The sequence below is a fragment of the Hevea brasiliensis genome, chromosome 7, assembly GCF_030052815.1.
Source record: "Hevea brasiliensis isolate MT/VB/25A 57/8 chromosome 7, ASM3005281v1, whole genome shotgun sequence".
Classification (NCBI taxonomy): domain Eukaryota; kingdom Viridiplantae; phylum Streptophyta; class Magnoliopsida; order Malpighiales; family Euphorbiaceae; genus Hevea; species Hevea brasiliensis.
The window spans coordinates 89,214,838-89,231,406 of record NC_079499.1 but is presented as its reverse complement, the minus strand read 5'-3'; the positions used below and the strand labels follow the sequence as shown (position 1 = coordinate 89,231,406).

The window sequence follows — 16,569 nt, the reverse complement described above, 5'->3', positions numbered from 1 at the left end:
TTATTTTATATTGAAATCTCAGTTTTTCTAATACATCTGCAATTTATTCTCACGTAGAAAAAGGAAATAATTTTTTTTACACAATGACTTTTATTACCCACCGATCATAATAACTTCCTTTGAAAGAAATTATTTACAAGAAAAAAATTAATTAAACTTTCACAAAATTATGCTTAATGTTTACTTTTTCCAAAATATAATTTTTTAAATTAAAAAAATAAATTCTTTTATTTTAAATATAATAATTGATCAAAAGAAATTAATTAAATTGGATTCTTGTAAGATTTTACATTCTAAAGAGTATGAGCCTTCTAATTACCCAAATTCCATGCAAATGACTCAATGAATATGGCTTGTGCAAGTAGCAGCCAATATGTTTTTATGAAAACTATATAGCATGTAAATAGATGACCAAAGGATGTTGAATTTTCACAATGGACAATGATGGCAAAATAGAATATGGCCTTACGAAATACCAAATACCAAATGCCAAAAATAAGGGGCTCTGCTATATGCCAAAAAATGAAGTCCTTGTCACCTGTCGCTTTTCAAAGCCTACCTCATACCATTCTGGTGGACCAAAATATATACCCTTTAATGATTCTAAAACTATCATCTTAGTAATCTGTATGCTATAGGAATATACCACATACCAAATTCCTACCATAAGATACGCTTTTTCTGCTGATAATTAAGATCCCAAAAGTTCTTCACCAAAGAGGAGGCTATCTAATACCAAATTAGCAAGCTCCTCTCAGCATAAGTAGAGTTGCAAATTAAAATTAACTAGTATTGATTGGTACTAAAAGATTTGATGTTATATATAATTAAGTATGATCTTACAAGCATATCAACATTTTCTTTTACAATATATATCAACATTTTCTATCTAAACATGAAAGCTCACCTTGCCTAAGTAAAATGTTGCTCTATGGTCATACACTTCTTCTGTTTTCCCTTTTTGGAAAGAAGGGTGTTTTGCCCTGCCCTGCCCTCCTATTACCTGGCTAGCAACAAATTACAGTAATCACAAAAACCACTACACAAAATTAGAAACTTTAGAAAAAGAGAAAAGAAAAGAAAAATCATTCAGTCTTCATTTTTAAATTTCTTCATCTCTTCCTCTCTAATCGCTAGATAATGATGATGATGATTCAGATTCAGATTCTTCTTCTTATTTCCCAAATGCATCTTGACATAAAAATTCAAGAACAGCAACAGGATAGCTCCATTAAGCACTGAATTGAAGAGCCAGGGCCCAATTCCATTACACCCTCCTTTGATAAAGTGAAGCATAAGCACCCCAACATGGCAATCAAGGTTGCAACCCAATAACACCGTCCGGCAATTCACTAGGAAAGGGAAGCAAGCACTGGGTAAACCTATTGCCGTCCAAAATCTATACCCATAAACCACAGAGTAAGACAGAGTAGCCAAGAGAATTGCCAAGACTTGAAATGATTGCGAGAATTCAAGCCACAAGAATGACATAAAGATCAATATAGAGTTGTTAAACATCTGAAAAAAAGCCAGTTTACGTAGTCGCAAAATTGAGAAGAAAGTATAGAACATGTGGAGGAATCGAGAAAGATAGTGCATGTGTGACCAGAAGAAAACGCGACCAGAAGGGCATGTCCCAAGAGGAAAACAGAGGAGCCACTAAAATGGGGTCTTTGAGCGCAGCCAAAACATCGGGTCTCTCAGATCTCCGCCACTGTGGAAAGGAGAATGCCAGCAAAAATGGTTGCCGAAATTAACACCATGGAGAGACTATGAAAGGCAGGGATGGGACCAAGAGGGATGGCACGGCCACGACAGAGAAGAATTGAAAAGAAAAGATGGGCAAATGCGCATAACCCGAGGTATAAGATAATGGAGGAGAAGAGGAATGACCAGGTTGAGCACCATGATTAGGTGTGACTCCATCGGAAAGTGACAATGGAGGGATGCTCGGAGAGGTAATAGGTTAGGGTATCAAAGACGGCGCCCATCATCACCGAGGACGGAGGATGTAACGGTGGGGTAGAGGCTGAGGAGAGGAGTAGCACCGCCCTGGCAGTGGTGATTGTGAAGTCATCCAGGGTTGTGTCTGTTAATGTTTTCTTAGGTTGAAATTGGAGGGCTGTCGTCTCCGTTGGTGAAAGGTCGAGAACCGGTTAAAATAGGGGACGTGAAACGACTAGTAGCCATCAAGTGTTTGAAATCTATTTCTATTTTCGGATACACGTGTACTATTTTAATTCGTTTGCACTTGTTTATCAACAAATCACTTTTATATTATTTATTTTTATTTGCAAATATAATTATATAATTTTACTGGAGTTTTTTTTTTTTTTTCCTTTTAGGTCTTAATATCCATTCAGCTCTTAAAAAGCTAAATTTAAAAATTTAATAAATACAGCTATTAAATCATTTTTTTAACTTAGCAATGATAAAATTATAATGGTATAATTTGGTTTATGCATTAAGTAGTTTTTAACTACTATGTCAAAAAAAGTAGATGCCAAAATCATTTCAGAAAATAGACCCTAGTCAATTCTAAATCAACACCTCTGTCTCTAACCATGGTCACTAGATCTATCCATAGAAGAAATAAGCTTCAACATTTCACCCTTTTGGGTTCAAATACATGGCCTACCACCCAACCAAATCAACCACAAGAATGTTGAAATTATAGCCGAGGTGATGGGATGTTTGCTGGATGTTGATCTTACACAAGATGGGGTCATTGGCTACCCTAGTTTCTTGCGAATAAGGGTTAACCTTCCTCTTGATCATCCATTTCCTACAGGATTCAACAATACAAAATCAAACGGTGAACAACATTGGGTATCATTCAAGTTTGAAAAGCTGCCAGACTTATGTTTCAATTGACATATAATGGGCCACATCAGCCAGAACTACAAATCCTAGCAATCCAGCATGGACATAGGCAACCCAAGTGCTAAAACCTCTAAATATGGACTATGGCTTTGAGCTAAAATATTATTTCAAATTATTTATATATAAAAAAAAAATTAATAACATTAATATATGTATGAAAATCTTATCAGATTAAAATTGTTAAGCTTTTTGTTAATTAAATTATTAAACTAAAATTTAATTATTTTAATATCAATTGAATTAAAATTAATTATAATTAAAATTAAAAAATCGTTAATCTTCCGCACAAACACTATAAAAAATAATCAATTTTACAATCAATTATTACAATCGACTAAAATCGGTTATTGTTAGCAATTAATTTTGTAATTGATTTATAATTATTTTTTTAGTAAAATAGTTATTTTTTAAAAATTGAACAATTGATTCAAAAATCAATTGCTAAATAGCAATTGATTTAGAATCAATTGCTAAATAGCAATCGATTTATAAATGATTGTTAAATCAGTTGTAAATCAATAGTAGAAAAACTTTAAATATACTATTAGAAACTAATTTTAAAATTGGTTGCTATTAGCAACTGATAAAGAAATCAGTTGCTAAATTCGGTTGCTAATAGCAACCGATTTTAAAATCAATTGCTAACAGCAATCAATTTAAAAGATTACTTACTAAATTAAAGAACTATTTTAATTGGCTCCAAAGTTAGCAACTAATTTGCAATCGGTTACAAAAATCGATTCCTAAAATTAGTTATTATTCGCAACCGATTCCAATAGTATTTGATTTTTGCAACCAATTATAAATCGATTGTTAAATTTTTCCCTCCAAAAAATTACTGTCCAATTTTTGTTTTCTTTTTTTTTTATTTGCAACTGATTTACGATTTGATTGCTAATAGTGATCGATTTTTACAACCGATTAAAATCTGTTGCTATTATCAACTAATTTTACAATTGATTTTTCCCCAAAACATTTTTGTCCAATTTTTGTTTTCTTCTTTTTCTGTTTTATTTATAACTGATTTACGAATTAACTGCTAACAACAACCGATTTTTCTCCTAACAAATTACTGCCCATTTTTTTTAAAATTTTGATTTGCAACTGATTTTGTAAATCGGTTGCTAATAACAACTAATTTTTGAAACCGATTTTTTCTCTAAAAAAAATTCTAGCCTATTTTTTTTGTTTTTTATTTTGATTTGCAAATGATTTGCGAATTTGTTATTAATAGTAACTAATTTTATAACCGATTGTGAATCAGTTGCAAATTCTCCTCCCCTATCAACTAATTTTACAATTGATTTTTCCCCAAAACATTTTCGTCCAATTTTTGTTTTCTTCTTTTTCTATTTTATTTATAACTGATTTACGAATTAACTGCTAATAACAACCGATTTTTCTCCTTACAAATTACTGCCTATTTTTTTAAAAATTTTGATTTGCAACTGATTTGCGAATCGGTTACTAATAACAACTAATTTTTGAAACCGATTTTTTCCCTCAAAAAAATTCTATCCTATTTTTTTGTTTTTTATTTTGATTTGCAAATGATTTGCGAATTTGTTATTAATAGTAACTAATTTTATAATCGATTGTGAATCGGTTGCAAATTCTCCACCCCCTCCAAAAAAAAAAAAATCCCGCCCAATTTTAAAAGAAATTAGCAACCGACAATCGGTTACTAACTCACTTATATAAACTACTACTCATTTTCTTTCCAATTACTCTTTTTTTTTTCCTCTCTTTCTTCTATTTTCTTTCATTTTCTTGATCATCTTTTTCATTCTCATGTATTTTATTCATCATTTTTTCCTTTCTAATATATTTTCTTCATAATCTTTTTCTTTTTCATCTATTGTTTTCATCAATTTTTTTCTTATCTATTTTCTTTTTCATCTTTTTTTTTCTCATATATTTTCTTTTTCATCATCTTTTCTATCTCATCTATTTTCTTTTTCATCATATTTTTTCTTTCTCATCTATTTTCTCTATCATCTTTTTCTTTATCATTTTCTTTTTTCATCATCTTTTTCTTTCTCATCTTTTTTTTATTTATTTTTCTTTGGCATAAAATAAAAATTTTTGTATAAATATATTTTTTGTTAGTAAATTATTTGTAGTATTAATTTTTAAAGTAATTTTTTTGTTATAGTATATTTCTCAAATATTTTTTTCTTCATCGTTTTTTCTTTCTCATCTATTTTCATTTTCATCATTTTTTTCTTTCTCATTTATTTTCTTCATTATCTTTTTCTTTATCATCTTTTTCCTTCTTCATCGTCTTTTTCTTTCTCATCTTTTTTATTTAATTTATTTTTCTTTAACATAAAATAAAAATTTTGTTATAAATATATTTTTTGTTAGTAAATTATTTGTAGTATTAATTTTTAGTAATTTTTTTTGCTATAATATATACAGTGACGAAATCAAAAATTGGCATTAGGGGGGCAAATTTATAATTTTTTTTTTCTCTTTAAAAAAAAATGGTCACTTTAAGTCGAAGTTGAAAAAAATAGCTTCTAAATTTTAAAAATCTTTTTTCATAAAACACACATCAATAATTTTATTTTTACTCATGATGTTAACTTAAAATTTTATTAGCTCACCATTCAAATTATAAAGTAATGACTTTATAAGTTCACAATTTATATGTGAATATAATTACCAAAATAAAATACAAGTAGTTAAAAGTTAATAAAAATTTTCATCAAATTTTTCATCCATCCAAACTAAATATCAAAGTTAATAAAAATCCTCAAAATGAAAATATCAATTTTAATTATAAAATAGAATGAAAAAGAAAAAAAAAAGAGTAGAGAATAGTATTAGGGAATGGATTTAAAAGCAATTGAGTTTTGAGTTTTGAGTTTTGAGAACTTGAGCTTATAGGGTATATATATAAGTAAATATGATTTGTTATTTTGATGGATTAAAATGTTTATTTAATTAAGAGCTTGAATAATGAAATGTGCTAAGTTAATATTTGAAATAACTCAACTCAACTCAACTCAACTAAGCCTTTATCCCAAAAATTTGGGGTCGGCTATATGGATTCACTTTCTCCACTTTGAACGATTTTGGGTTAAATCCTCAAAAATGTGTAATGCTTCTAGGTCATGTTGTACTACTCTCCTCTAAGTTAATTTAGGTCTGCCCCTTTTTTTCTTTCTATCCTCTAACCTAATGTGCTCTACTTGTCTAACTGGAGCCTTCGTATATCTACGCTTCACATGACCAAACCACCTCAATCTCCCTTCTCTCAACTTATCTTCAATTGGCACCACTCCTACCTTTTCTCTAATACTCTCATTACGGACTTTATCTAGTCTAGTATGGCCACTCATCCACCTTAACATTCTCATCTCTGCAACTCTTATCTTAGATGCATACGACTCTTTCAGTGCCCAACACTCACTACCATATAACATAGCCGGTCGTATGGCTGTACGGTAAAATTTCCCTTTCAATTTATTCGGAATCTTACGATCACATAAAACTCCTGTGGCACGTCTCCACTTCAACTATTCGGCTTTAATCCTATGACTAACATCCTCCTCACATCCCCCATCTACTTGAAGGACTGAGCCTAGATATTTAAAGTGATTACTTTGGGGCAGTATCACTCCATTCAAATTAACTCCTTCCCTATCACCAGTTTGGCCTTCACTGAACTTGCAATGCATGTATTCTGTCTTCGTTCTACTTAACTTAAAATCCTTTGACTCTAGAGTACTTCTCCAAAGTTCTAGCTTTCTATTGACTCCTTCTCGTGTCTCATCTATCAGCACAATATCATCCGCAAACATCATGCACCAAGGAATACTCTCTTGTATATGTTTCGTCAGTTCATCTAAAACTAATGTAAAAAGGTAAGGGCTTATGGCTGATACTTGGTGTAATCCAATTGAGATCGGAAAATCTCTTGTGTCCCCTCCCACTGTGCACACAATAGTAGTTGCTTCTTCATACATATCTTTCAATACTTGTATATACCTAATAGATACCCTCTTTTGTTCTAACACATTCCATAAGACCTCTCTTGGAATACTATCGTCAGCCTTCTCCAAATCAATAAAAATCATGTGTAGATCTTTCTTCACATCTCTATATTTCTCCATCAAGCTTCTAATGAGAAAGATCACTTCCAAAGTTGAACGACTAGGCATGAAACCAAATTGATTGAGAGAGATAGAAGTATCATAACATAGTCAATGCTCCACAACTCTCTCCCACAACTTCATTGTGTGGCTCATGAGTTTAATTCTCCTATAGTTTGAGCAACTCTGTATGTCTCCCTTATTTTTAAAAATAGGTACTAAAATACTCTTCCTCCATTCATCAGGCATTTTCTTTGAGTTTAGAATTTTATTAAATAATTTAGTTAATCATGCCACTCCCATATCTCCCAAATACTTCCACACTTCAATTGGTATTTCATCGGGTCCACAGGCTTTACCCACTTTCATTCTCTTAAGTGCTTCCTTTACTTTTAAAGATCTAATTCTTCTAGTATAATTCACATTCTTTTCTATTGTTTTATAATCTATATTCACGCTATTACCATTTTGACTATTATTAAAGAGATCATTAAAATAAATTTTCCATCTTTCCTTAATGTCATCATCTTTCACCAACACTTTTCCTTCTTTATCCTTAATGCACCTAACTTGATTGAGATCTTGACATTTCCTTTCTCTCTTCCTTGCTAATCTATAAATATCTTTCTCCCCTTCTTTAGTTCCAAGTTTCTCATATAACTTTTCAAAGGCTTGTGCTTTTGCTTGACTAACTGCCTTTTTTGCCTCTTTCTTTGCTATCTTATACTGTTTATATGCCTCATTATTATCACATTTAGGTAATTTCTTATACCATTCCCTTTTTCTCTTCACTGCCTTTTGTACTTCCTCATTCCACCACCATCTCTCTTTTGAGGGTGGTCCATGTCCTTTAAACTTTCAAAGTACTTTTCTAGCTACTTCTCTAATCTTTGATGCCATCTGTATCCACATATCATTAGCCTCCATATCCAGCTTCCATACTTCGGACTCGAGAAGCTCATTTTTGAACTTCACTTGCTTTACTCCTTTGAACTCCCACCACTTTGTTCGAGTTACACTATTTCTTCTAACCTTACTTGAATTGTTCCTAAACTTGACATCCAAGACCACTAACCGATGTTTACTTGTTAAAGCCTCTCCTGGAATGACCTTGCAATCCTTGCATAGAGCTCTATTTGTCTTCCTAGTTAAGAGGAAGTCGATTTGGCTTCTATGTTACCCACTTTTGAAAGTCACTAAATGTGACTCTCTTTTTATAAAGTAGGTATTTGCTAGTATTAGGTCGTATGCCATAGCAAAATCCAGGATGCTTTTTCCCTCCTCATTTCGACTACCAAAACCAAAACCTCCATGAACATTCTCATAACCTTGTTTATCACTTCTTACATGCCCATTCAAATCTCCACCAATGAAAACATTCTCTTCATTCGGTATGCTTTGCATTAAATCATCCATATCTTTCCAAAACCTTTGTTTACTCTCACTGTCTAGTCCTATTTGTGGGGCATAAGCACTAACTATATTTATTGTTTTTCCTTCTAGTACTAGCTTTACTAGTATAATTCTATCTTCTACTCTTTTCACAGCTATTACTGCGTCTTTCAATGTCCTGTCTATGATTATGCCCACTCAGTTCTTGTTTCTCTCCTTTTCGGTAAACCACAGTTTATACCCTGAATTACCCACTTCCTTACTTTTCTCTCCTACCCATTTAGTCTCCTGAATGCAAGCAATATTCACCCTTCTCCTTTCTAAGGTATCCAAAAGCTCCATTAATTTTCCTGTAAGTGATCCAACATTCCAAGTACTAACCCTGATCCTCCTCCTATCCTGCTCCTTCCTAATTGGTCTCCTTCTATGATATCTTCTATTGTTTTCTCTTCCTTTTGTTCTTACATAAATTTTTCTCTAATTCTATATGTTTTTATATCTTAAATTTATCAAGTCATTCAAATTATGGCTTTTTGATATGAGACTTTACTTTTGTTATTAATTTTATGAACCTCCCTCGTTTTCTTTGATATATCTTAACATAGAACCAGATGTAATTAGCGAGATATCTTGATAGAATAAAATTTTAACGATCAATTAATATAATTTTTAAAATATAAATATAATTTTTAAATAATGATATATTTGTGACCGGCCTCATTGCAACTGACTGAATCGGTTGCTAAATCGATTAACTACTGATTTTAACAAATTAGCAACCAATTCGGTTGGTTGCTAACATATATATATATATATATATATATTTTTTTTTTTTTGTAGTGAAAGGCTCATATCGGTTAGAATCACTGACACTTTGGCACTAACAATAATCAACAACAGCATAATTGAGCAAGATACTAAAGAAATAATAACACCGTCCAAGCCAGAAGCTAAAAGGATGAAGAACAACTCAATGAAAAGCCATATACTATAACTCTTGGCTCTGAAAATATTGTCGGGCTCAACAACGAAGATCTCACCATTGTTGTTGGTGTTAAACTGGTTGAAGACCTTTTGGCACTCACCCGTGTCTTGGAAGTAAAGAGTGATGGGCAAGGGTTCGTAAGCCATTATTGGGTTTGTGAGAAAGGATTGATTTGAGTTTCGATTTGGTTGAAAAGGAGAGGAGAAGAGGAGGCAATTATAGTAAAAAGGTGGGTAGGTGTTAGGGGAAGAGAACTAGAGAAAATATAGGAGATCCGAAAGACCTTAATTTGTTGGGAACTCCGGCTAAATTTCCAATCAAATTAAGGATTGTTACTATTAATTTTGGGGTTAAGTGTTGGTTAATGGACCCTATGTTAACAGAAAATAACTTTGTTATTTTTAGGCTTATTAAGCCCATTTAAATTGTTTAAGGACTTAATCAACCCCAACTTTTGTTTGAGAGTTTAATTGAATATTTAACATAAAAAGCTTTTTTTTAGCCCTTGACATATTAATTTTGTTCAATTTTAATAAAAAAAAAAATTAATAATGTAATCCTTTTTAGCTTTCTCTTGTGTTTCTTCTTCCATCTCTTCCTCTTTGTTCTTGCATAAATCTTTCTCTAATTCTATAAGTTTTTATATCTTAAATTTATCAAGTCATTCAAATTATGGCTTTTTGAAATGGGACTTTACTTTTGTTATTAATTTTGTGAACCTTTCTCATTTTCTTCGATAGATCTTAATATAGAGTCAGATGTAATTAGTGAGATATTTTAATAGAATAAAATTTTAACGATTAATTAATCTGAATTTTAAAATATAAATATAATTTTTAAATAATGATAATATTTAAAAATTAAATAATGATTTTCATGGATAAAAAATAATAAATTGTGAATTTTTTAGATAAAAACTTGTTAATTGACGAAATCAAATTTTAGGAGCTAATTAATATAATTTTAAATTATAAAATTATTTAATTAATATTAATTAGAAAATTTAGTTTAAAATTTTAAATTATAAACCATGATAAATTAAGCTGACGCAAAGATTTTATCCAATAGGCTTATGGTAATTAGAATTGATTTTGTGTGTGTGTGTATGTGTAGATTTTATCCAATAGGCTTATGGTAATTAGAATTGATTTTGTGTGTGTGTGTGTGTGAGCGAGCGAGCGAGCGATCTCATAGAAAGTAGAAATTTGGAGCGAAGCTTGCAGAGTTACAGCATGAAATCACTGTTCTTTAATGGTGATATTGATGTTGGACGTCCTCAAGCCCATATAATGGGCCTAAGCCTACGTGATTGCGTCCAGCATGCCCATGTAGTTATCAGGAAAGGACCGTCGATGTGGTCCAAGTCCAGCTCCTTTGCGTTCCTGGGCAGAAGGTGCATATCGTACGGTTTGATGTCATAAGCGCCTAAAGCACAAGATGTCATGGACACAGGACAGGTAAAAGAAGTAGGGATCTATAGTAGCAAAAAATCTGGCCCATAGTTCACCATGGGGGGAGGAATTTGCAGGGAAACTTCGGAGGAGCATTCTTAAGAATCTTCGAGAGAAGTTGTGGAGTTCTTGCCTAATATTTGGGTTCCTTTCGTAGACTTCGTATTTGGCTCTTTTTCTCTCCCCCCTCTCTTTCTTGTTCAGAGTTTAGCTTCATCAACTGTTCAAGAAAAGTGAAGCCCAGGTCAGTAATCTCTTCTTGCTCCTCCATTTCGTGTTTCTTGGTTCTTTATTTCGATTTTTTTTGTGTATTAAGTGGGAGTTATGTGAGCTGATTTGCAGATTCAACAGGGGAAAGAAATGGGGGAAATTGGGATTTTGTTTGCGTTATTTAAAAAAGAAAAAAATTGCTTTTTTGGGATTTTTTTTTCGCAATTTTTTTTTTAATTTGTCTTTTTCTTCTGTAATTGGATTGTGCGGACCCTAGTTTTTGTAGGCTGTGAATGGGGAATTTTACTGTGATTCTGTTGCTTTATGTTGGACTTGATGAATGTGTGTTTCTCATTCGGTTTTCTTGATTCTGAACTTCAATTGATGGCGTTTTCTATGGAGATTAAGTGTATTTAATTTGGTCTTTGTATGAAATTTCGTTGCTTTATATGGGGGGTTTTTCGTTGCTTTGTTCTATTCTAGTAGACAAGATTTTTGTTAAGGGTGTTTAGGTTAGTTTGTCTCTGATTACAGGCAGTGTCAGTTTGGCTTTTAGATATAGAGATGGCTAGTGGGTTTGGTCAATCAACAAGCATGCCGCCTGAAAGTTCGACTTGCTCGGGCAATAATGCTAATGATGCCGGTGATTTTGAATGCAATATATGCTTCGAATTAGCGCAAGATCCGATTGTAACCCTTTGTGGTCACCTCTTCTGTTGGCCTTGCCTGTATAGATGGCTACATCATCATTCTCATTCCCAGGAGTGCCCAGTTTGTAAGGCTCTTATACAAGAAGAAAAATTGGTTCCTCTTTATGGTAGAGGCAAAACACAGACAGATCCTCGAGCCAAATCTTATCCAGGTATTGATATTCCCAGTCGCCCTTCTGGGCAAAGACCTGAAACTGCCCCTCCCCCTCCCCCTCCACATGAAGCTAATAACTTTCCCAATTATGGGTTTGGATTGATGGGGGGATTCGTACCAATGGCTACTGCAAGGATTGGTAACTTTACATTGTCAACGGCTTTTGGTGGTCTTTCTTTATTCCCTGCATTGTTCAATGTTCAATTTCATGGTTTCCCGGATGCTACAGTATACAGGACAACATCTGGTTTTCCATATGGATATCATGCATTTCATGGTGGCCATGCACATGGATTCCCCCAGCCAATGAGTCGAGGTCACCATGCTGATAATGTTTTGAAGAATCTTCTTTTGTTGATCGTTGTCTTGGTGGTACTTGCTCTGCTTTGGTGGTAAATCAATCCTTTACCACTTGAATTTCAACTGTGATTAGTCATGTTGAGGTGTCATCCTGTGTCTGTATATATGCCAGCTGCTCTGGTGATTTCCTTTTATTCTTGCGAAAGATGTTAATAGATACTTTCTGATTCTGTAGTCATAAACACTTTTTGATGGATTTTATGTTTTCCAAGAATGGCTTGCAAATCGCATTCACTTTACCATTTGTATGTGCATTTTGTGCTTGTAAATTTCTTCAGCTTTACAGTTTTCATTTTTAGCTGACGCATAGAGACTTAGTTTTATAATTAGTTTTATCATCTTGTAAATTTTTTTTTTTTTTTGTCTAATGTGCAAAATCATTGTTGTCTGCTTGCTTGGTACCTCTTCTTTTGGTTGGAGAATATGCTCAAACAATTTCCTTTAGAGAGTTATACTTGTGAACTGGAAGTGAATGTTTTGGTAGAAAGCTTCATTTCTTCAGGTATAGGAAGCTACAATCTTACTTGCTCAGAAGTACTTTTACTATTCATTTTACTTGTAGATTTGCTTCAGATTGTTATTAGTACTTTTTCAAATATATTGGGGCTTGAGAAGCATTCGGAAGATTTCTGGAGGGAAGTTCCAACATGTAGAGCATGTTCAAATTCTTTTTTTTTTATCAGAAGAGCATGTACAAATGTGGAGAGAAGTTTTGTACTCTGTTATTGTCCTGGTCGGTAGTTGGATAATACGTAAGATTTGCATTACATTTCATACAGTGTACATGCATAAAGGAAAATGATAGTTCAGAAAAATCATGCTTGATTACAAAAGCCCTCCTGACGTTCAGGTGCTTGCAGAACTCATATGTCTAGTCAGGAGTTTCCTGTTATGGCCCTTTATATTTGCTTATGTGTCTCTTTGCCTAAGAGAGTATTCTCTTCGAATAAAATGTCCTTCCTAGATAACAACATAGGAGTTGTGCTTGTGAACTATCCCAATTGAATTATATTTCAGTAAACTAGAATTTTACCTGACATTAAAGCAAGTAATATCCTGAAAGGAGAATTCGGAGAATTAGCTAGCCGGGGAAATGGTAATGTAGCCATGAAAACGCATCTAACTTTCCTTATTAGTAGCTGTTTGTCTGATGTCAGCTGTTATCTTGGGAAATGATGAAGACAATGACTGGGTTGTCAAGCCAATACTTTTATATTGTAGCAATATTTTAATATTTAATAAGCCCAATCTAGTGACTCATCAACATAATTGTTGTTAAAAAAAATAATTGAGCGGATTGAATAATATTTCAAAAGGCAAATGTAGTACAAATAAAAAATTAAATTAAATTACTAATTGATGAGAAACAATTTTAATAATGAAATTTATACAAACTACAATGAATTTCAACTATTAGCTATAATCTTGATTGATACAAATTACAATTAAAAGTAACTATTAACTACAGTTTTGATAGGTTTACTAAATAAATTAATTCACATCTATTAGTTTTATTCAAAAGTTAAAACAATCATTCTCTTAGTCATCCACTTATTTCCTCTTTCTCTCTACTTCTCCTCCTCTATTTTTGTGGCTCTCTAATATCTCTACATTAACATTAAACTAAATACTCACAAAATTCACAAAATTGAAAATAAAAATTAAAAATATCTCCATCAAAAGACAAAAATTGTATGTGAAAATTTTCGAATTGAAAATCTAGCATGGTGTGCAAATTTATACCAAACTTGAAAACTTGTGTTTTTTTTATTTATTTTCACGTGTATTTGTAATTCTAATAAGATTTTTTATTTTTCAAGATAAGTTTTATTTATATGTTTTAATTTATTTAGAACTTTAAAATATTATAATTTAGAATTCTATAAATATTCATTATATTTTCATTATGAAAAGTTTTCAGATTTATTCAATAAAATTTTCTTCATTATAAAGCTATATTTGCTTTATTTTATCCTTGGATTTTGGATTGAATCCTGTTTATTTTAAGATCTTAGATTAGATCTTATTTATTTTAAAGGGTTTGATTGTGTGTTGATCTTTTTTTGCGCTACAAGCTGTGTTAAGTGATATCAGAGCAGGGATTTCACCCTTATTAAAATGGCTAATACTGGTGGTAGTGGTGGCAATCAACCTCATGATAGTGATCAAGGGTTGCACGCTATCTGTTGAGCAATTAAAGAGCAGATGAAAACTATAAAGCAATTAAATATGGATATAGACTATCAATTTTAACAGATTTGCTGCTTATTAGGAGTTCGTGGTGTTGAGAAGAGAAATCATAAATTAAATCAAGCCGCAGGAGTTAACCACGGTATAATCAATTATTATTCTGTTCTCTTTAATTTTAAAAGAACACTTGTTACTAATGATGAATATCGAAGAAGTTGTGTTTAGAAATTATGTACTTCAACAGAAATAAAAAAATATGTAGGTGGAAGCAAATTTTATTGAGACATCAAGGGGTGTTGAAGATTTGAAACAAGAACAAAGATATCAACCTACATCAGAAAAACAACTCGAAGCTGAAGATTCTAAGCTTGAAGGATTTGAAATTGAAGAATCTAAAACTTTGGTTGTATTGCCTTTTTCTATGGTGGATGATGATAAGTTCGAGCAAGAATTTCTTGAGCCATCTATTATAGAAAAGTAAGTTGAAATTTCTAAAGAAGAGCAAGGAGAGTTGGAGATGTCAATGGAACTTGAAAAAAAACCAATCATGAAGAAATCAATGAAGATCAAAAAATTTTCTAACCCTTTAACTCCAATTATCTTGGTTGATTTTATTTGTCCAAATGTTTTCATGGATATGAAGGACAACATGAAATTGCTCAATTCAATTTTATTCAAGTCAATTTTATTGATACCATTTAAGAAGGAGATATGATGTGATTTTTCAACGAAATTTTTTATTATTCAATACTTTAAAATTTGAGGTCGAATTTTCTCGCAAGTGTGGGTGAATGACGTGGTGCGCAAATCCATACCAGACTCGAAGCCTTGGTTTCCCTATTTCTAATGCGATTCTTTATTTTCTTAGATTAGTTTTATTTATATTTCTTAGTTTATTTAGGACTTTAAATTATAATTTCTATTTAATTTATGTCTTTATATATGTTTTCTATATAGATTATAACTCTTTAATTCATTCCTACCTATATTAGAATTTAAAATTCTATAAATACTCATTGTATTTTCATTATGTACAAGTTTTTAAATTTATTCAATGAAGTTTTCTTCTTTAATTCATTAAGTTTTTATACTCATTGTATTTTCATTATGGATTTGCGCACCGCATTATTCACCCACATTTTTTAGAAAATTCAGCCTTGAATTTCAAAGCGTTAAAGAACAAAAAAACTCCATTAAAGGATCACACCATATCTCCTTTTTGAATGATGTTCAATAAAGTTCAACTTGAACAAAATTGAATTGAAAAACTTCACATTATCCTTTGCATCCATTGAAACATCTGGATAAATAAAATTAACCAAGACAATAGGAATTAAAGGGTTAGATAAATTTCTAAGCTCCATCGATTCCTCCATGGTTGGCTATTCTTTAAGTTCCATTGACATCTCCAACTCTCCTTGCTTTTTCCTTATGAATTTCAACTTCTTCCTCTAGAGTAGATGGTTCTTGAAATTCTAGCTTGAACCCATCATCATCCACTATAATGAAAGGCAATACAACCAAAGTTTTAGATTCTTCAATTTCAAATCCTTCAAGCTTAAAATCATCAACTTCGAGTTGTTTTTCTGATGTAGGTTGATCTCTTTGTTCTTGTTTCAAATATTCAACACCCTTTGATATCTCAATAAAATTTGCTTCCACCTCCATATTCTTTTTTTCTATTGAAGTACACAATTCCTAAATACCATTTCTCCTATATTCATCATAAGTAACAATTGTTCTTTTAGAATTAAAGAGAACAGAATCATAATTGAGTCTACCGTGATTAACCCCTTTGGCTTGATTCAATTTATGGTTTCTCTTCTCAACACCACAAACTCCTAATAAGTGGCGAATATCTTGAAATTGACAGTTTATATCCATATGTAATTGCTTTATAGTGTTCATCTGCTCTTTGATTGCTCAACAAATAGCGTGCAACCCTTGATCACCGTTATGAGATCGATTGCCACCATTACCACAAGTATTGGCGATATTAATGATGGTGAAATCCCTGCTTTGGTACCACTTGACACAACGTGCAATGCAGAAAAGGATCAACACATGATCAATCCCTTGAAAATAAACAAGATCTAATACAAGATCTTAAGAAATACAAGATTTAATCCAGAAT

General features: G+C 31.9%; 1 protein-coding gene and 1 pseudogene across 2 annotated transcripts; one reads left to right on the top strand and one right to left on the bottom strand.

The window, feature by feature from the left end:
- Positions 1–800: 800 nt before the first annotated feature.
- LOC110658702 (elongation of fatty acids protein 3-like) lies at positions 801–2,182 on the bottom strand (annotated as a pseudogene).
- Positions 2,183–10,787: 8,605 nt separating this feature from the next.
- Positions 10,788–12,487, top strand: LOC110658703 (uncharacterized). Of its 2 annotated transcripts, none has more exons than XM_021816429.2 (2): positions 10,788–11,055; positions 11,578–12,487. In XM_021816429.2, exon 2 carries the CDS (start codon positions 11,586–11,588, stop codon positions 12,279–12,281), a length of 696 nt encoding a protein of 231 aa, XP_021672121.2. In that variant the 5' UTR covers positions 10,788–11,055; positions 11,578–11,585; the 3' UTR covers positions 12,282–12,487. The 2 variants fall into 2 exon arrangements, with proteins under 2 accessions (XP_021672121.2, XP_021672120.2); XM_021816428.2 differs by having other exon boundaries at positions 10,789–11,055; positions 11,556–12,487.
- The last annotated feature ends 4,082 nt before the right edge of the window (positions 12,488–16,569 follow it).

Coding starts and splice junctions, on each gene's coding strand:
- LOC110658703 (XM_021816429.2), top strand. CDS start 11,586: ATGGCTAGTGGGTTTGGTCAATCAACAAGCATGCCGCCTGAAAGTTCG.